Below are 22,180 nucleotides of genomic sequence, written 5' to 3'. Positions count from 1 at the left end.
TCTCTGCCAGGCTTTGGTATCAGGATGATGTTGGCCTCATAAAATGAGTTAGGGAGGATTCCCTCTTTTTCTATTGATTGGAATAGTTTCAGAAGGGATGGTACCAACTCCTCCTTGTACCTCTGGTAGAATTCAGCTGTGAATCCATCTGGTCCTGGACTTTTTTTGGTTGGTAGGCTATTAATTATTGCCTCAATTTCAGAGCCTGCTATTGGTCTATTCAGGGATTCAACTTCTTCCTTGTTTAGTCTTGGAAGAGTGTAAGTGTCCAGGAAATTATCCATTTCTTCTAGATTTTCCAGTTTATTTGCGTAGAGGTGTTTATAGTATTCTCTGATGGTAGTTTGTATTTCTGTGGGGTCGGTGGTGATATCCCCTTTATCATTTTTAATTGCATCGATTTGATTCTTCTCTCTTTTCTTCTTTATTAGTCTTGCTAGCGGTCTGTCAATTTTGTTGATCTTTTCAAAAAACCAACTCCTGGATTCATTGATGTTTTGGAGGGTTTTTTGTGTCTCTATCTCCTTCAGTTCTGCTCTGATTGAAAACTGATTCTTAAACTCAGAAGCTTTCACCATACTGGAATGTGAAGAATAAAAGTCAGTATTCACTTAGCATGTGCATATTAGTGACTTTATTTTAAAACTTAATAACATAAACATTTATATAACACTTTATAATTTACATAGGATGCAAAAACACCTGGTCTCATTTTTTCTTCCCAACAACCCAGTGAAACACACATAACATGTACTACATGTTCAATAAATAGTTGATTAGCCTTATTTAGCAGATGCAATAATTGAGGCAAATCTCCATTTAACCCTTAATACCTTAAATATTTGCTCAAAATCAAGTGTTAAGTCATATCTACTTGTGACTCAAACTTGACAAATGGTATGCCCTTTAGTCTTATGTTGCTATTCAGTCATATTTGTTGGTGAAGTGTGCATCTAAATTTCTAGTGTATGGATTATCACAATCTATTAAATACCAAAAATGTACTGAATAGCTACCTACAACAAATAGTTGTCTGTCCTAAACTGTCACTAGTGTCAAGATTGAGAAACCTGGTCAAGATGAAAGTACTTTAAAAAATCCCCATAAACTCTGGCACTTATGCTGATATGTAGATACATATTTTCGTTAAACTAAAGTTGATCTTGAATGCCTGGTTTAAAGTCAATGAAAAAACTTGTTAATAGTGGATTAGTTTAATTAAATGATTTCCTAACGTATGTGTGGAAAGCTTAATTATTATTTGGGAGATTTTAAAATCATGAGCACTCTTTGTACTATTGCGTAAATAAATCTTTGTTTGAAATTGGAATTCGATGATTTGGTTATTCAAAATAGAACTACACATAACTGAACCACAGAGTACTGAAAATTTGTTTCACATTAATATATTTATGCATCCATTTGTTTATTTAAAATGTATTAAGGCCCTGCTCCATCCCAACATTGTACTAATGCTGTCATACAAATGTGAATAGTATATTGCCTGTATTCTAGACTTGGGTAAAACAGCAGGTAAGCAGAAACAATGAAGTATGGGAAATTCTATGATAGAATTATCCCTTGAAGGAGATCATTATTCAGGGATAGGCAAGGGACACAGGAAGAAACAGACATTTGCAACTTCATGTGTAAATTAATTGGTAATTAAATGTGTTGGAATTGCTGTCTAATGCTCATAGTCTGCAGATTCTTCTATTAGCTTGAAGAGTTAAGAAATCAAGACACAATAGAGGATTATTTTATAATTCTGATCTTTCTGGTTCACTATATGAGTAATCACTATACACACTGTCATAGGCATAGAGGATTTTGTCACATATATAAGATTTTTAAAAATAGTGTAAAGGTACGTATGATAACTAGGAACTCTACTGGCAACCAGTGGTTTTTTGGATTATTCATACATGTTTCAATTGAAGATCTTAAATTTTGATTTTTCATCATTTGTGTACGTTGCTAGTTTCAGTTATTTACTGAAAAGTCTCAATCTGCTTATTTAACAGATACTTTTCTCTCCTGATTTAGTGACTATGAAATTTGCCTTACAACTTCTTGTGATAAAATAGCACTCCATCTTGCTGAAAAGCTTTTGAAACTTTTCAAATGATTTCAGTGATTTCAAGAAATATATTTGGGAAAATTTAGTGTTGATGTTGATGGCTAACAATTTTTCAGCCTTAGAAAGAATCTATAATAATCAGTAATAAGACTTTTAAGTGAAAAATACTTAAACCTCTCATCCAATGTTTTAAAAATCCATTTGCTCTCAGGTACAGGTGTTCTTTCCTTTTTTAAAAAAAAATTTAAGCAAACATGTCACTTAAATCACAAAATTGTAACACTTGCTTATGTCCTATATTCATACCTCAATGAAATAATTTGAGGGTACTGTAAAGTGATATTTTGCTGTAAATTTTAGGGTATCAAAGGCCAAGACTTAGCTGAATGTATTTTAGATATATTGTTAAATCATTACCAGGTTAAAATTACTTTATATCACACATGAGTAAAAATTAATTACTATGAAATGAAACCAAATGATCTTTTTTGTAAAGAAGCTGTGTTTAATACATTGTTGGTCTTAAATAATTGGTTTTCTGTCCTTTAAAGAAGACTAAGAGTGAAGAATTAGTTTGTATAGTAAAATGCATTCAGAGTAATTATTTTTATATGATTATTTTCTGATATAAACTTTACCCTATAAATACATATGTCATCTGGCTGATTTTTTGGGGGTAAAATGACGAATTATTTTTATATGATTATTTTCTGATATAAACTTTACCTTATAAATACATATGTCATCTGGCTGAATTTTTGGGGGGAAAATGAGGTTGGATACCATCAGGAAAATTATTTTTTTAGTTTAGTTTTTTCTTTTTTTCAAGACGGGGTCTAGCTCTGTCATCCAGGCTGGAGTGCAATGGTGTGATCTCAGCTCATTGCAACCTCAGCCTCCCAGGATCAAACGATCTTCCAACCTCAGCCTCTTTTTCTTTTTTTTTTATTATACTTTAAGTTCTAGGGTACATGTGCACAACGTGCAGGTTTGTTACGTATGTATACATGTGCCATGTTGGTGTGCTGCACCCATTAACTCGTCACTTACATTAGGTATAACTCCCAGTGCAATCCCTCCCCACTCCCCGCTCCCCGTGATAGGCCCCGGTGTGTGATGTTCCCCTTCCCGAGTCCAAGTGATCTCATTGTTCAGTTCCCACCTATGAGTGAGAACATGCGGTGTTTGGTTTTCTGTTCTTGTGATAGTTTGCTGAGAATGATGGTTTCCAGCTGCATCCATGTCCCCACAAAGGACACAAACTCATCCTTTTTTATGACTGCATAGTATTCCATGGTGTATATGTGCCACATTTTCTTAATCCAGTCTGTCACTGATGGACATTTGGGTTGATTCCAAGTCTTTGCTATTGTGAATAGTGCCGCAATAAACATACGTGTACATGTGTCTTTATAGCAGCATGACTTATAATCCTTTGGGTATATACCCAGTAATGGGATGGCTGGGTCAAATGGTATTTCTAGTTCTAGATCCTTGAGGAATCGCCACACTGTTTTCCACAATGGTTGAACTAGTTTACAGTCCCACCAACAGCGTAAAAGTGTTCCTGTTTCTCCACGTCCTCTCCAGCACCTGTTGTTTCCTGACTTTTTAATGATTGCCATTCTAACTGGTGTGAGATGGTATCTCATTGTGGTTTTGATTTGCATTTCTCTGATGGCCAGTGATGATGAGCATTTTTTATGTGTCTGTTGGCTGTATGAATGTCTTCTTTTGAAAAGTGTCTGTTCATGTCCTTTGCCCACTTTTTGATGGGGTTGTTTTTTTTCATGTAAATTTGTTTGAGTTCTTTGTAGGTTCTGGATATTAGCTCTTTGTCAGATGAGTAGATTGCAAAAATTTTCTCCCATTCTGTAGGTTGCCTGTTCACTCTGATGGTAGTTTCTTTTGCTGTGCAGAAGGTCTTTAGTTAAATTAGATCCCATTTGTCAATTTTGGCTTTTGTTGCCTTTGTTTTTGGTGTTTTAGACATGAAGTCCTTGCCCATGCCTATATCCTGAATAGTATTACCTAGGTTTTCTTCTAGGGTTTCTATGGTTTTGGGTCTAACATTTAAGTCTCTAATCCATCTTGAATTAATTTTCGTATAAAGAGTAAGGAAAGGATCCAGTTTCAGCTTTCTACTTATGGCTAGCCAGTTTTCCCAGCACCATTTATTAAATAGGGAATCCTTTCCCCATTTCTTGTTTCTCTCAGGTTTGTCAAAGATCAGATGGCTGTAGATGTGTGGTATTATTTCTGAGGGCTCTGTTCTGTTCCATTGGCCTGTATCTCTGTTTTGGTACCAGTACTATGCTGTTTTGGTTACTGTAGCCTTGTGGTATAGTTTGAAGTCAGGTAGCATGATGCCACCAGCTTTGTTCTTTTGGCTTAGGATTGTCTTGGCAATGTGGGCTCTTTTTTGGTTTCATATGAACTTTGAAGCAGTTTTTTCCAATTCTGTGAAGAAAGTCATTGTTAACTTAATGGGGATGGCATTGAATCTATAAATTACCTTGGGTAGTAAGGCCATTTTCACAATATTGCTTCTTTCTATCCATGAGCATAGTATGTTCTTCCGTTTGTTTGTGTCCTCTTTTATTTCACTGAGCAGTGGTTTGTAGTTCTCCTTGAAGAGGTCCTTCACATCCCTTGTTAGTTGGATTCCTAAGTATTTTATTCTCTTTGAAGCAATTGTGAATGGGAGTTCATTCATGATTTGGTTCTCTGTCTGTTACTGGTGTATAAGAATGCTTGTGATTTTTGCACATTGATTTTGTATCCTGAGACTTTGCTGAAGTTGCTTATCAGCTTAAGGAGATTTTGGGCTGAGACGATGGGGTTTTCTAAATATACAATCATGTCATCTGCAAAGAGGGATGATATGACTTCCTCTTTTCCTAATTGAATACCCTTTATTTCTTTCTCTTGCCTGATTGCCCTAGCCAGAACTTCTAACACTATGTTGAATAGGAGTGGTGAGAGAGGGCATCCCTGTCTTGTGCCAGTTTTCAAAGAGAATGCTTCCAGTTTTTGCCCGTTCAGTATGATATTGGCTGTGCATTTGTCATAAATAGCTCGTATTATTTTGAGATACATTCCATCAATACCGAATTTATTGAGAGTTTTTAGCATGAAGGGCTGTTGAATTTTGTCAAAGGCCTTTTCTGCATCTATTGAGATAATCATGTGGTTTTTGTCTTTGGTTCTGTTTATATGCTGGATTATGTTTATTGATTTGCGTATGTTGAACCAGCCTTGCATCCCAGGAATGAAGCCCACTTGATCATGGTGGATAAGCTTTTTGATGTGCTGCTGGATTCGGTTTGCCAGTATTTTATTGAGGATTTTTGCATCGATGTTCATCAGGGATATTGGTCTAAAATTCTCTTTTTTTGTTGTGTCTCTGCCAGGCTTTGGTATCAGGATGATGTTGGCCTCATAAAATGAGTTAGGGAGGATTCTTTTTCTATTGATTGGAATAGTTTCAGAAGTAATGGTATCAGCTCCTCCTTGTACCTCTGGTAGAATTCGGCTGTGAATCCATCTGGTCCTGGACTTTTTTTGGTTGGTAGGTTATTAATTATTGCCTCAATTTCAGAGCCTGCTATTGATCTAGTCAGGGATTCAACTTCTTCCTGGTTTAGTCTTGGGAGAGTGTAAGTGTCCAGGAATTTATCCATTTCATCTAGGTTTTCTAGTTTATTTGCTTAGAGGTGTTTATAGTATTCTCTGATGGTAGTTTGTATTTCTGTGGGGTCAGTGGTGATATCCCCTTTATCATATTTTATTGCATCTATTTGATTCTTCTCCCTTTTCTTCTTTATTAGTCTTGCTAGTGGTCTATCAATTTTGTTGATCTTTTCAAAAAACCAACTCCTGGATTCACTGATTTTTTGAAGGGTTTTTTTGTGTCTCTATCTCCTTCAGTTCTGCTCTGATCTTAGTGATTTCTTGCCTTCTGCTAGCTTTTGAATGTGTTTGCTCTTGCTTCTCTAGTTCTTTTAATTGTGATGTTACAGGGTCAATTTTAGATCTTTCCTACTTTCTCTTGTGGACATTTAGTGCTCTAAATTTCCATCTCCACACTGCTTTAAATGTGTCCCAGAGATTCTGGTACGTTGTGTCTTTGTTCTCATTGGTTTCAAAGAACATCTTTATTTCTGCCTTCATTTTGTTATGTACCCAGTAGTCATTCAGGAGCAGGTTGTTCAGTTTCCATGTAGTTGAGCGGTTTTGATTGAGTTTCTTAGTCCTGAGTTCTAGTTTGATTGCACTGTGGTCTGAGAGACAGTTTGTTATAATTTCTGTTCTTATACATTTGCTGAGGAGTGCTTTACTTCCAACTATGTGGTCAATTTTCCAAATAAGTGCGATGTAGTGCTGAGAAGAATGTATATTCTGTTGATTTGGGGTGGAGAGTTCTGTAGATGTCTATTAGGTCCGCTTGGTGCAGACTTGAGTTCAATTCCTGGATATCCTTGTTAACTTTCTGTCTCGTTGATGTGTCTAATGTTGACAGTGGGATGTTAAAGTCTCCCACCATTATTGTGTGGGAGTCTAAGTCTCTTTGTAGGTCTCTAAGAATTTGCTTTATGAATCTGAGTGCTCCTGTATTGGGTGCATATATATTTAGTATAGTTAGCTTTTCTTGTTGCATTGATCCATTAACCATTATGTAATGGCCTTCTTTGTCTCTTTTGATCTTTGATGGTTTAAAGTCTGTTAGATCAGAGACTAGGATTGCAACCCCTGCCTTTTTTGGTCTCCATTTGCTTGGTAGATCTTCCTTCATCCCTTTATTTTGAGCCTATGTGTGTCTCTGCATGTGAGATGGGTCTCCTGAATACAGACTCTTTATCCAATTTGCCAGTCTGTGTCTTTTAATTGGACCTTGACTCTTTATCCAATTTGCCAGTCTGTGTCTTTTAATTGGACCATTTGGTCCATCTACATTTAAGGTTAATATTGTTATTGTGAACTTGATCCTGTCATTATGATATTAGCTGGTTATTTTGCTCGTTAGTTGATGCAGTTTCTTCCTAGCATCGATGGTCTCTGCATTTTGGCATGTTTTTGTAATGGCTGTTACCAATTGTTACTTTCCATGTTTAGTGCTTCCTTGAGGATCTCTTGTAGGGCCGGCCTGGTGGTGACAAAATCTCTCAGCATTTGCTTGTCTGTAAAGGATTTTATTTCTCCTTCACTTATGAAACTTAGTTTGGCTGAATATGAAATTCTGGGTTGAAAATTCTTTTCTTTAAGAATGTTGAATATGGCCCCCAGTCTCTTCTGGCTTATAGAGTTTCTGCTGAGAGATCTGCTGTTAGTCTGATGGGCTTCACTTTGTGGGTAACCCGACCATTCTCTGTGGCTGCCCTTAACATTTTTTCCTTCATTTCAACTTTGGTGAATCTGACCATTATGTGTCTTGGAGTTGCTCTTCTCGAGGAGTATCTTTGTGGCATTGTCTGTATTTCCTGAATTTGAATGTTGGCCTGCCTTGCTAGGTTGGGAAGTTCTCTTGGATAATATCCTGCAATGTGTTTTCCAACTTGGTTCCATTCTGCCCGTCACTTTCAGACACATCAATCAGACGTAGATTTGGTCTTTTCACATAATTCCATAGTTCTTGGAGGCTTTGTTCATTTCTTTTTACTCTCTTTTCTCTAAAGTTCTCTTTTCACTTCATTTCATTCATTTGATCATCAATCACTGATACTCTTTCTTCCAGTTGATCGAGTTTGATAGTTTTCCTTCTAACAGTCAGGTCCCTGAGCTGTAGGTGTGTTGGAGTTTACTTGAGGTTCACTCCAGACCCTGTTTGCCCGGTTATCAGCAGCAGAGGCTGCAGAAGATAGAATATTGCTGAACAGCAAGTGTTGCTGTCTGATTCTTGCTCTGGAAACTTTGCCTCAGAGGTGTACCCAGCCGTGCGAGGTGTGGGGTGTCAGTCTGCACCTAGTGGGGGATGTCTCCCAGTTAGGCTACTCAGGGATCAGGGACCCACTTGAGCAGGCAGTCTGTCCGTTCTCAGATCTCAGCCTCCATGCTGGGAGAACCACTGCTCTCTTCAAAGCTGTCAGACAGGGACATTTACATTTGCAGAGGTTTCTGCTGCTTTTTGTTTAACTATGCCCTGTCCCCAGCTGTGGTGGGCTCCACCCAGTTAAAACTTCCCTGTGGCTTTGTTTACCTACTTAAGCCTCAGCAATGGTGGATGCCCCTCCCCTAGCCTCGCTGCCACCTTGCAGTTAGATCTCAGACTGCTGTGCTAGCAATGAGGGAGGCTCTGTGGGTGTGGGACCCTCTGGGCCAGGCATGGGATATAATCTCCTGGTGTGCTGTTTGCTAAGACCCTTAGAAAAGCACAGTATTAGGGTGGGAGTTACCCGATTTTTCAGGTGTTGTATGTCTCAGTTTCCCTTGGCTAGGAAAAGGAATTCCCTTCCCCCTTGCACTTCCCAGGTGAGGCGATGCCTCACCCTGCTTCAGCTCTCGCTGGTTGGGCTGCACCCACTGACCAGCACTGACTGTCCAACATGCCCCAGTGAGATGAACCCAGTACCTCAGTTGCAAATGCAGAAATCACCCGCCTTCTGTGTCGCTCATGCCGGGAGCTGGAGGCTGGAGCTGTTCCTATTTGGCCATCTTGGGAGCCTCCCTCTACCTCAGCCTCTTGAGTAGCTGGGACCACAGGCATGCACCACCACACCTGGCTAATTTATTTTTATTTTTTGTGGAGGTAGTATCTTCCTGTGTGGCCCAGGCTGGACTTGTCCTCCTGGGCTCAAGCCATCATTCTGCTTTACCCTCCCAGCGTGCTGGGATTACAGGTGTGTGGCATCATGCCCAGTCAATTCTAGAAATTGTTATCTATATTGTCAATTAGAATTTAAAAATAAACATTTCCAAAGAACAATTTTTGGCCCTATAGAAACCTTGGAGGAAAGAACCCTTCAAGAATGTATTCAGGACAAATTAGTATCGCTTCTCTTAATGTAGATGTAAAATATGCACATAAACTATGTTAATAAATTGAAAATATGACCCTTAAAACAAGCTCAACTTTATGTCTATTTCAGAATAATAAATAATAAAAATATAAAGGATACTTTTCCTGTACTCTTTATATATAAATAATTTATCCCCCAAATTAGCATTAAAATTAATTCTAAAACTCTTTTGATATGAAGAAATAATTTTAAGATAGATCTATATTGTTTGCAAAGTCACATTAATAAAATATCTATAATTCATTTGAAATAAAAAATTAAGAAAAATTTTCATAAAGGATTTAAAGACAATCGTATTAGATAAAGAATATTTTAGGTTGGATGTGTGAGCCACTGTGTCTGGCCTAAAATATTCTTTGTTTAATTTGATTGTGTAGTAATCCTAGGACTTTGGGAGGCCAAGGCAGGCAGATTGCTTGAGCTCAGGAGTTCGAGACTAGTCTGGAGCAACATGGTGAAACCCAGTCTCTACCAAAAAATACAAAAACAATTAGCTGAGCATGGCATGGTGGTATGTGCCTATTGTCTTAGCTACTTGGGCAACTGAGCAGGAGGACCACTTGAGCCTGGGTGGTGGAATATGAAATATATCAATAACTTGCTAAACAAATTTTTTGTCATTGTAATTATATTTCTTTTTAAGTAAAGAGAATATTAGTTACTGAATTGACTCTATAGAGCCTAATAAAATTCAGTTTAATGAAATTTACTTTTTGATGTACAGTTCTATTAGTTTTGACAAATATACAATGTTGTGTCACCAGCACCACAATAAGAAATGGTTCTATCACTGAAAAACATTTTCTTTTTGCCTCCTCTTTGAAGTCAAACCCTTTTTTCCACTCCCAGTCCCTGGCAACTACTGATCTTTTTCTACCCATATAATTTTGCTTTTTCAGAATGTCATATAAATGGAATCATACAGTATGTACCCTTTTGAGTCTGGCTTCTTTCACTTAATATAATGCATTTAAGATTCATCTATATTTTGTGTATCAATAGTTTGTTTCTTTTACTGTTGGGTAATATTTCAGTGTATGGATATACCTTAATGTTATCCATTTACCAGTTAAAGGACTTTTGTTGCTTCAAATTATTTGCAATTATTACTTTCCATTTGCTTCTCTACCATTTTTAACCTTCCTTATTCACTTTTCTGCTTTGTGTTCTCTGAAATGTATAATTAATTAATCATTAGTTAATCCAACACATTTTTGTTTATTGCCTACGAAGTGCCACACAGGTATTATTCTAGACACTAGGAATTACACTAGTTAAACAGAACACACAAACCATCTCTGCCATAATATAATCATAGCCTCAAACATTTAAATTATAAGTTGTGTTACCATAATGAATTTTCATACATGTTTAGATTAACTGTCTTAAAGATCTTTGTGAATAAGATAAAGATTTCCTTTTTTTTTTTTTTTTTTTTGCAATTCAACTTGATTTAGTAATTTATCAGGGAAAAAAGAAAGTCGTTCATTGGAAATATTAAGGATCGTTAGTGCAGAATACATACTATATTTGTTCTGTTTTTATGAAAATAGTTTCTGATAAATTACTCAGGACTAAGTTTCTTTCTCAGTTATGCTTGCTCCCTGCAAATATCATTTCTAATATAAGTGCTTTGTCATGTCAGGAATTTTCTTTTCATTTCTGCTTGATAGTCTCAGTTTTCTCAAGAAGATATACATAAGTTAATTAGCACAGTCCAGATGAACAGTTGTCCTGTTTGCTGCCCTCAGCAGTGAAACAACGTACCATTCTGCTGTCTAGGGATCTAGTCCAAAGGTTTTATAAGGAATAGGGACAGGAAAGAAAAGACAAAAAGGAGAAAAACCAGGGACAAACTTAGCATATATGAGGATGCCTTTAGAGAATTAGATGTACAGGTGGTCTGGAAACCTAATATATATATATTAGGGGTGTGTGTGTGTGTGTGTGTGTGTGTATATATATATGGTGTGTATATATATTAGGTATATATATATTAGGTATACACACACACACACACATATATAGACGTCTAATGTTTTCAACTACATGAAAGACTTGGTAGAAATCAAATGAAAGTTAGAACTTGCATGTCTAATTTGGGTTAATTATTCTTTGTTAGATAGGCCCTGCAGGATAATGCTAAGGTAAAAATTCTTCGAAATATTTTACTTCAAACTTTAGACATAACTGACCTGCCTATAAAAATAGATCTCTAATGAATATGTCTCTGTTAGTATGAAAAATAGAAACTGTGGCTTAAATGAAATAATACAATATCCATTTTAAAATTTTCAGGGGTTTTAAGATTTAAGTTTACTTATTTGTTGATGTTCTTTTAACTTATAAAGGGTAGTGATAGAATGTCTATCACCAATCATAGGACTAGTTTTTTTTTTTTTTCGTTCTTTTTTTTTTTTTTTGAGAAAGAGTCTTGTTCTGTCATCCAGGCTGGAGTGCAGTGCTGCTATCTCAGCTTACTGCAATCTCCGCCTCGCAGGTTCAAGCAATTCTTCTGCCTCAGCCTCCCAAGTAGTTGGGGCTACAAGTGCATGCCACCATGCCCAGCTAATTTTTGTAATTTTAGTAGAGATGGGGTTTCACCATATTGGCCAGGCTGGTCTCAAACTCCCACCTGTCCTGGCCTCCCAAAGTGCTGGGATTACAGGTGTGAGCTACCGCGCCTGGTCCATAGGACTGTTTTTCTCCCCAATCTTAGGACTTTAACTTGGCCCAGTTCCCTAAATTTCTAAGCCCTAGGTTTTGTTGCTGTTGTTTTTAAAAGAATTGAATTAGCACTTTAGTATGTCTTAGAAAATTTGGCTAACAGTGTTTGGGAGTTTGTAGTTACTAAACATCAAAGAATATAAAAAGATTTCCAGATGGCATTATTATTTACATGGCATAAGATATGGAGAATCGTTAGATTTAGGAATCAGTTTCAGAACAGACCATTGGAAAATTTATGTGAAAAGACCGGCTAACTATAGCAATAAATGTTAAGTGCCATTATTCAGGGAATGAAAGAGCATATGTTAGTACTTCTCACAAGACTTATCAAAATGTTATATTTTGATTGTTATGTTTTTGGGCAGATTTTCAAGGCATAACACTCAGAAGTTTACTGCTTCTTCACATATATTTGTATATTTTTGAGACTTTAGCCAGCTTTTCTTCCCCCTTTTCATTTTCTAGTTAGATAAAAATCTGTTGAATTTTCTCTTCTTTCTTTTTCAAATATATTACTGTCCATAATTTTGTCTCTTTCCAAGGAGTTATTTCATGACATTTTGACTTAAATGTCTTCCCAGTTATATCTTTAACAAGTGAAGTTTGTCTTCCATTTTATAAATTACTTTTTCATATAAATATCTCTTGTTGCTTTGAATTTTGAAAGTAATTTGATCAGAATGAATGTGCTAATCAGGTTTTTGAGCAGCAATGTAGTAGATTTAAAAAATTTTAATGTCTCAAAATTGGAATATTTGACATTTTCTATGAATTCTGAATTTTCTAATAATACATTCTAATGAATTATAAATATTCTATTGACTATGTTAAAATTTTATGTGCAACAAATTACTGAGTTCTAATTTTGTCAGGCACTGTTGTAAGCACTAGGGAGAAAGCAGTGAAGAAAACAAAATTCTGTGGCCCTGTGGAGTTTTCATTCTGTTGTGGGGACGCGAACCACAAGTAAAAAAGTAAATGGCAAGCAAAGAGTTTAGGCAATACCACAAATGTCTCCTGGTGCCAGCTGGAACTGCTGGGCAAAGGACTGACAGATTGTACTGTCTGCCATTTAGGTCCAAGAGAGGGTGATTGGTCCAGACACAGTTGAACAAGCTGGATTATCTTCTTGGAAAGGGACCATTCTGCTCCTGTCCACACATATTGAAACTTCAGAGGATGCCCAACTGTAACAGTGGGGGCGTTTGCAGCTATGAGAATGGCTGCTAATGAAAAATACCTTGCAAGTAGACACCAGCTGTGGTGATAGCACTTACAGACCTTATGAGAATTGAAGATTGTACACTGCTTCTTGTGCTGAAGATTCTGGAGCTACTGGTCCCAGCCAACTCTTGCAGTTATTTCAGAGAGCTCTATCATGGCGTCATTCAGTGGACCAATTTGTCTCTCTTCAGTCTGGCCCTCAACCCAGGAGGCTAATTAAACACAAACCTTTCCATCAGTGACATGAATTAATGGGTATATCTGTATGAAAAATTAGAAGAAAGAGAGGAATTGTTCATTCATTGACCTCTTTCACAAACTTCCTGGGGTTGGACATGTTTATTCCTAAACAATCAAAGTTTGTCATCTCCCTGTGGGATGAACCAAATTGTCTCTCCTTTCTCCTAAGTAATACATTTTGTAAGTACTCGAGTCACTATTCTGTCATTGCAAGAAGCTTTCAGGGACAGAGGAATCATTGTAGAATCACTCAGTGCAAAGTTAGTGAACACATTCTTACCCATCCAGGTTGATTAGAGATAGCAGTAGTCACAATGAGCAAAACCAACTATCTTAGTCCATTCAGGCTGCCTTAATGGAATACCATGTACTGGGTGGCTTATAAGCAAAATAAATTTATTTCTCCCAGCTCTGGAGGCTGGGAAGTTCAACATCAAGGTACTGCAAATTTGGTGTCTGGTGAGGGGTCTGCTTCCTGATTTGTAGACAGCGGTCTTCTTGCTGTGTCCTCACATGGCAGAAGGGGTGAAAAGCTCTCTGAGGTTCCTTTTATAAGGGTAATAATCCTATTCTTGAGGGGTCTGCTCTAATCACCTCCCAAAGACCCTTCTCCCTAAAGCCATCGCCTTGGGGGTAAGGATTTCAATGTGAATTTTGGGGGACACAAATGTTCAGACCATAACGCCAACTATCATATCATATTGGTGTACTTATACTGGACCCAGAGGAACAGCAGTCACAGTCTACATAAAGAAGTCTCTTGGGCTTCAGTGTCTCCAATTGAAGGCCTCTCCAGAGGGACTTCTTATCCTAATCTACCAGATCACTTTCTTAATGACTACGGTAGCTGCTCTGATATTACTTTGTCTTGTATTATATGCCAGCACATATCTTAGGTCCATTATGGTTTATGCATCAACGCATAACTTCTATTTAGTTTTCATGTTTTTGAGCTTCATAGTTTGTTATTATCATTTATTTTGTACAATCAATGTTCATGTAAACAGATAACATAGGTATAATAATAGAGTCGTTATGGATATACTGAGGCTTTAGAGAGGAGGAAGCATTTGAAGTAAGGCATGAAGGGCAGAGAAACAGGGAAGAATATCTTGACCATGTGCCATGGAAGAATAAAAGGGTGTGGTATGTATGGGCAGTGGTGAGAAGTTTTGTATGCCTAGGAGTGCATAAGAATCAAAGGCTACAACTTGGGAGAGGAGTGTTGAAACAGGTAACTCAAAATCATATAAGGCATTTCCTGAGCTATTTTAAAGGTGAAATCACAGGAGGTCACAGGTGTCTTATTCACATTCATAATTTTAAAATCTCTTCTAATAATAATCTCTTCTCTTTTTATTTTTATATTTACTGATGTTAGTCTTAATGATTATATCTTCTTTCATTTTTGTGTCTTTAAGTAGTTTCCTTCCATTCATCATCTGATTTTATCCTAATGATATCTGAGTGGCACAGCTCTGAAACATTATGGTATTCTAATTTCTACAGAGAGGGAAACTGAGATATGGAGAGCTTACATGGTTTACTCACAGCCACATGGCCATGTTTCCAGTGATGCAGACTTCTGATTTTTAATTGCATATACTTGTCGAGTTTTATATGTATTCTTTTTGTCTACTTTCCTCTCAAATGCTATTGTGTGTGTGTGTTTTTTTCCTCTATAGGACTTGGCCTTTACCCTGGAAGAGAGACAGCAATTGAACATTCATGGATTGTTGCCACCTTCCTTCATCAGTCAGGAGATCCAGGTTCTTAGAGTAGTAAAAAATTTTGAGCGTCTGAACTCTGACTTTGACAGGTAACACATTGCTGAAGGTGGTTTTTATATTTCTCTTATACAGTTGCCTAGTTTATTTTTTATTGGGTGAGAAAATGAAAACATTTAATGATTTGGAAAGGGTAGCCAACTTTGAGGACAATTTGCCTGTAAACAATGATGTTTTTTAAAAATTTACTCTCTCTAGGAACATTTGAATGAAATAAAAATTTGCTTTGTAAACTGTATGCTCAGACAGACCATGTTTATCATATGATACTGTAAAAGTAAATGATTGGGAAATGCCATCCTAAATGGAACAAAACAGATTAGAGTGACTTTTAGTCAAACTTTACGTATATTGTAGGTGAAAGCACACTTTTCTAGCCTCCAGTCCTTGTTCCAACACGGTTGCAAGTTTAGGTCACTTACTTTGTGTAGTGTATTCAGTTTCTGTATTTGCACAAAGATAAAGATAGTATTTTTCCCTACCTTTGGGATTAGATAACCTTAGATTGAAATTCTGGCTCTATCTCACTAGCAGTAGATCCTTGAGCAAACCACTACATGCCCTGCCATGGTGACTGTAACTGCTTTGCTGTCTGTTTTTGACTCCACTCTTTCTTACTAAGGTACTAAGCCTTTGTAGACCTTAGTTTTTTTCATCAATGGATTAGAGAGAACAATAGCTATTTGAAAACATTGTTGTGAGGGTTAAAATAGGTAGCCAACTCAATGTCAAATAAGTATTAGTATTAACCAGGGTTCTCCGAAGAAACAGAGCTGATAGGATGTGTGTGTGTGTGTGTGTGTGTGTGTAAATGAAAATATAAATACAAATGGATAGAGAGAGAAAGAAGGAGAGGGAGAAGGCTTGTTCAATCCAAAATTTTCAGGTAGGTTGTCAGGCCAAAGACTGAAGGAAGAGTTGCAGTTGAGTCCAAAGGCAGTGTGCTGGCAAAATTTATTTTTGCTGGACAGAAGGTCTGTCTGTGTTATTAAGGCCTTCAGCCATTTGGAAGAGGCCCACCCACATTTTGGAGGGTAATCTGATTTATTTAAGTCCACCAATTTAGATGTTAATCTCATCCAAAAACACCTGTGCAGAAACATCCAGAATAGTGTTTGACCAAATGTTGATACACCATGTTTGTTATGGACCGAATGCTTGTGTCCCCTTGCAAATTCATATGTTGAAATCTAATCCCCAGTGTGATGTTATTTGGAGGTGAGGACTTTGGGCGATGATTAGGTCATAAAAATGGCACCTTCATGAAATGGAATTAGTACTCTAAAAAGAAGAGGCCAGAGTACCAACCAAAAAAGCCAAGGATCAGATGGATTCATAGCTGAATTCTACCAGAAAGATAAACAGGAGCTGGTATCATTCATTCTGAAACTGATCAAAACAATCGAAAAGGAGGGACTCCTCCCTAACTCATTTTATGAAGCCAGCATCATCCTGATACCAAAACTGGGAAGAGACACAACAAAAAAGAAAACTTCAGGCCAATATCCCTGATGAACATCTATGTGAAAATCCTCAATAAAATACTTGCAAACCGAAACCAGCAGCACATCAAGAAACTTATCTACCAAAATCAAGTCAGCTTCATCCGTGGGATGCAAGGCTGGTTCAACATATGCAAGTCAGTAAACGTAATCCGTCACATGAACAGAACCAATGACAAAACTCACATGATTATTTCAATAGATGCAGAAAAGGCCTTTGATAAAATTAAACATCCCTTCATGTTAAAAACTCTCCATAAACTAGGTACTGATGGAACATATCTCAAAGTAATAAGAGCTGTTTATGACAGACCCACAGCCAATATCATACTGAGTGGGCAAAAGCTGGAAGCACTCCCTTTGAAAACCACTATAAGACAAGGATGTCCTCTCCACCACTCCTGTTCAACATAGTATTGGAAGTTCTGGCCAGGACAATCAGGCAAGAGAAAGAAATAAAGTGTATTCAAATAGGAAGAGAGGAAGTCAAATAGTCTCTTTTTGCAGATGACATGATTTTATACTTAGAAAACCCCATCCTCTCAGCCCAAAAACTCCTCGAACTGATAAGCAACTTCAGCAAAGTCTCAGGATACCAAATCAATGTGCAAAAATCACAAGCATTACACCAACAATAGACAAGCAGAGAGCCAAATCATGAATGAACTTCCATTCACAATTGCTACAAAGAGAATAAAATACCCAGGAATACAGCTAACAAGGGATGTGAAGGACCTCTTTAAGGAGAACTACAAACCACTGCTCAAGGAAATGAGAGAACACAAACAAATGGAAGAACATTCCATGCTCATGGATAGGAAGAATCAATGTTGTGAAAATGGCCATACTGCCCAAAGTAATTTATAGATTCAGTGCTATACCCATCAAGCTACCATTGACTTTCTACACAGAATTAGAAAAAACTGCTTCAAATTTTATATGGAACCAAAAAAGAGCCCACATAGCCAAGAAAATTGTAAGCAAACAGAACAAAGCTGGAAGCATCATGCTACCTGACTTCAAACTATACTACAAGGCAACAGTAAGCAAAACAACATGGTACTGGTACCAAAACAGATATATAGACCAATGGAACAGAACAGAGGCCTCAGAAATAACACCATATATCTACAGCCATCTGATCTTTGACAAACCTGACAAAAACAAGAAATGGGGAAAGGATTCCCTATTTAATAAATGGTGTTGGGAAAACTGGCTAGTCATATGCAGAAAACTGAAACTGGACCGCTTCCTTACACATTATACAAAAATTAACTCAAGATGAATTAACGACTTAAATGTAAGACCTAAAACCATAAAAACCTTGGAAGAAAACCTAGGCAATACCATTCAGGACATAGGCATGGGCAAGGACTTCATGATTAAAACACCAAAAGCAATGGCAACAAAAGTCAAAATTCACAAATGAGATCTAATTAAACCAAAGAGCTTAGAGCTTCTGCACAGCAAAAGAAACTGTCATTGGAGTGAACAGGCACTCTACAGAATGGGAGAAAATTTTTGCAATCTATCAATCTGACAAAAGGCTAACATCCAGAATCTACAAAGAACTTAAACAAATTTACAAGAAGAAAACAACTCCATCAACAAGTGGGCAAAGGATATGAACAGATACTTCTCAAAAGAGGACATTTATGCTGCCAATAAACACATGAGAAAAAAAACCTCATCATCACTGGTCATTAGAGAAATGCAAATCAAAGCCACAATGGGATACCATCTCATGCCAGTTAGAATGGCGATCATTAAAAAGTCAGGAAACAACAGATGCTGGAGAGGATGTGGAGAAACAGGAATGTTTTTACATTGTTGGTGGGAGTGTAAATAAGTTCAACCATTGTGGAAGACAGTGTGGCGATTCCTCAAGGATCTAGAACCAGAAATACCATTTGGTCCAGCAATCCCATTACTGGGTATATACCCAAAGGATTATAAATCATTCTACTATAAAGACACATGCACATGTATGTTTATTGCAGCAATGTTCACAATAGCAAAGACTTGGAACCAATACAAATGCCCATCAGTGATAGACTGGATAAAGAAAATGCTGCACATATACATCATGGAATACTATGCAGCCATAAAAAAAGGATGAGTTCATGTCCTTTGCAGGGACATAGATGAAGCTGGAAACCATCATTCTCAGCAAACTAACACAAGAACAGAAAACCAAACATCGCATGTTCTCACTCACAAGTGGGAGTTGAACAATGACAACACCTGAATGCAAGGAGGGGAACATCACACACCGGTGCCTGTATGGGGTTGGGGGTTAGGAGAAGGATTGCATGTTGGGAGGGTAGACAATGGGTTGATGGGTGCAGCAAACCACCATAGCATGTGTATACCTATGTAACAAACCTGTGCATTCTTCACATGTATCCTGGAACTTAAAGTATAATACAAAAAAAAAAAAAAAATGTGGACAAAGGATATGAACAGACATTTCTCAAAAGAAGACATTTAAGCGGCCAACAAACATGAAAAACAAACTCATCATCACAGGTCATTAGAGAAATGCAAATCAAAACCGCAGTGAAATACCATCTGACACTACTTAGAATGGCGATCATTAAAAAGTCAGGAAACAACAGATGCTGGAGAGGATGTGGAGAAACAGGAATGTTTTTATATTGTTGGTGGGAGTGTAAATTAGTTCAACCATTGTGGAAGACAGTGTGGCGATTCCTCAAGGATCTAGAACCAGAAACACCATTTGACCCAGCAATCCCATTACTGGGTATATACCCAAAGGATTATAAATCATTCTACTATAAAGACACATGCACATGTATGTTTATTGCAGCACTGTTTGCAATAGTAAAGACTTGGAACCAATACAGATGCCCATCAGTGATAGACTGGATAAAGAAAATGTTGCACATATACACCATGGAATACTATGCAGCCATAAAAAAGGGTGAGTTCGTGTCCTTTGCAGGGACATAGGTGAAGATGGAAACCATCATTCTCAGCAAACTAACCCAAGAACAGAAAAGCAAACATCGCATGTTCTCACTCACAAGTGAGAGTTGAACAATGACAACACCTGGACACAGGGAGGGGAACATCACACACGCATGCCTGTATGGGGGTGGGGGGCTAGGGGAGGGATAGCATGATGGGAGGGTAAATGACGAGTTGATGGGTTCAGCAAACCACTGTGGCATGTGTATACCTATGTAACAAACCTGCACATTCTGCATGTGTATAATACAAGAAAAAAAAGTGGACAAAGGATATGAGCAGACACTTCTCAAAAGAAGACATGCAGCCAAGAAACATGAAAAAAAAATTCATCATCACTGGTCATCAGAGAAATGCAAATCAAAACCACAATGAAATACCATCTGACACCACTTAGAATGGTGATCACTAAAAAATCAGGAAACAACAGATGCTGGTGAGGCTGTGGAGAAAGAGGAATGCTTTTACATTGTTGGTGGGAGTGTAAAATAGTTGAACCATTGTGGAAGACAGTGTGGCAATTCCTCAAGGATGTAGGACCAGAAACACCATTTGACCCAGCAATCCCGTTACTGGTTATGTACCCAAATAATTATAGATCATTCTACTATGAAGACACATGCACACGTATGTTTACTGCAGCACTATAACCAATAGCAAAGACATGAAACCAACCCAAATGCCCATCAATGATAGACTGAATGAAGGAAATGTGGCACATATACACCATAGAATGCTATGCAGCCATAAAAAAGAATGAGTTAATGTCCTTTGCAGGGACATGGATAAGCTGGAAACCATCATCCTCAGCAAACTAACAGAGGAACAGAAAACTAAACATCACATGCTCTCACTCATAAGTGGGAATTGAACAATGAGACCACATGGACACAGGGAGGGAAACATCACACACCAGGGCCTGTCATGGGATGGGGGAAAGTAGAGGGAGAGCATTTGGATAAATACCTAATGCATGCCGGGCTTAAAACCTAGATGACGGTTGATAGGTGCAGCAAACCCATGGCATATGTATACCAATGTAACAAACCTCACGTTCTGCACATGTATCCCAGAACTTACAGTAAAATAAAAAATAAAAAGAGGCCTAAGAAAGCTGCCTTTCCCTTTCCCTCATGTGAGGATGCAGCGAGAAGGTGCTGTCTATGTGGATTGGGTCCTAATCAGGCTCAGAATCTGCTAGCACCTTGATCTTGAACTTACCGGCCTACAAAACTATAAGAAATCAATTTCTATTGTTCATAAGCTACCTAGTCTATGGTATTTTTGTCATAGCAAAATGAATGGACTATGACACCACCCATAGGCATCTCCTCAAATCATACTTAATCTTTGAATAAAGGCAATAACAAAGTCCATACTTTAGCTAACACAATAAAACTGTCTTGCATACAACCAGAAATGCACCAACCCTATCCTCAAAAGAAGATGCCAAATCCTTGAATGATATTTACTCTCGTCGATATTCGTTAACTTAAACACTATGATGTAACATTAGTAATACTTAAATATTATGATGCAGAGTCAGTATATCTTATGTTATCAGATAAGGTGATAAGAGAAGGAAGAAAATTATATTTTCTGAAATTTGCATATGGATTTTTGCTTATGTATGTATATGCACATATTATTAGCAAAACAAGGAAGAAATACTTATGGCAATTACAGTCTTCTTTTTCTTTAGTTGATCACATGGTCATAGCTGGTATTTATAACTACCTTTTTCCATGACCCAATCCATATCCCCTTTGCCCTCAGCAAGTATCTCAGCTGATTGTGGTTCTTTACCTGCTGAGGGTGACTCAAACCTTCAATCCTGAATGGTCTGGGCCATTAGTAATCCTACTTGAATTGGATTGTTGTTTTCATTAGCTTTAATCACAGGGCATGGTAATACTAAGAGCTACCCTAAGGGATCTCCTGTATTTCAGACATACTCTCTCTCACCTCCACTGTAGTGTAACAGTTTAGTTTCCTCTTGGTAGTCAGAATCAATTTTTCCTAGCCAGCACAGTAACTCCTTTCTTGGCCTGTTAATTCAGAGGCATGTGGTGCTCAAAGTGGCCAGGTGGAGTCTTAATTTCCTGTTCAATGGGTTTATTATTGTGTTTCTTGATGGAAATGTTCTTCCCTTTGGAATGAAGACCTCTAGACCAGCAGAGCATAAAGTCACAGGGGCAGAAAGGAGAAATTTTGCTAGTGTGACACTAAGGTTGTTAGAATTTCCATTCCCATTTCCACCCCTTGATTCCTAGACCTATGAATCCTGGCTATGAGAAAAACAGCACCATTTTTTGGACACTGATTGAGAGCACATACAGCCTCCTGGAGAACCTTGCCTCAGCTTTGCAAGGTATTGCCACTTTGCTCATACTGTAACTGAGTCTTCAAAAGTACATTCCACTGTTCTGTCAAGCCAGTTGCTTCAGATTGTTAGTAAACATTGTAAAACTAGTGAGTTTCATGAGCATGGGCTCATTCCCCACACTTCAATTGCTATGAAGTAAGTTCCTTGATCAGAAGCAATGCTACGTGGAATGCCATGATGGTAGATAAGGCATTTTGTAAGTCCATGAATAGTAGCTTTGGCAG

The 22,180-nt window shown here is 37.6% G+C and overlaps 1 protein-coding gene across 2 annotated transcripts in view; it reads left to right on the top strand.

The window, feature by feature from the left end:
- The window catches only part of ME1 (malic enzyme 1), a 240,954-nt gene that overhangs the window by 17,221 nt on the left and 201,553 nt on the right, over positions 1–22,180 (top strand). The window contains exon 2 of one of the 2 annotated variants that reach the window (XM_025382566.1): positions 14,976–15,109. The exons of the other annotated variant lie outside the window; for it this stretch is intronic. Coding sequence (XP_025238351.1) covers positions 14,976–15,109 — 134 coding nt within the window. The remainder of the gene's footprint in view (positions 1–14,975; positions 15,110–22,180) is intronic. 2 annotated transcript variants of the gene reach the window in all.

This window comes from Theropithecus gelada, chromosome 4, assembly GCF_003255815.1.
Source record: "Theropithecus gelada isolate Dixy chromosome 4, Tgel_1.0, whole genome shotgun sequence".
Taxonomy (NCBI): Eukaryota; Metazoa; Chordata; class Mammalia; order Primates; family Cercopithecidae; genus Theropithecus; species Theropithecus gelada.
The sequence above is the reverse complement of the archived record's forward strand: the minus strand, read 5'-3'. Positions and strand labels throughout refer to the sequence as shown.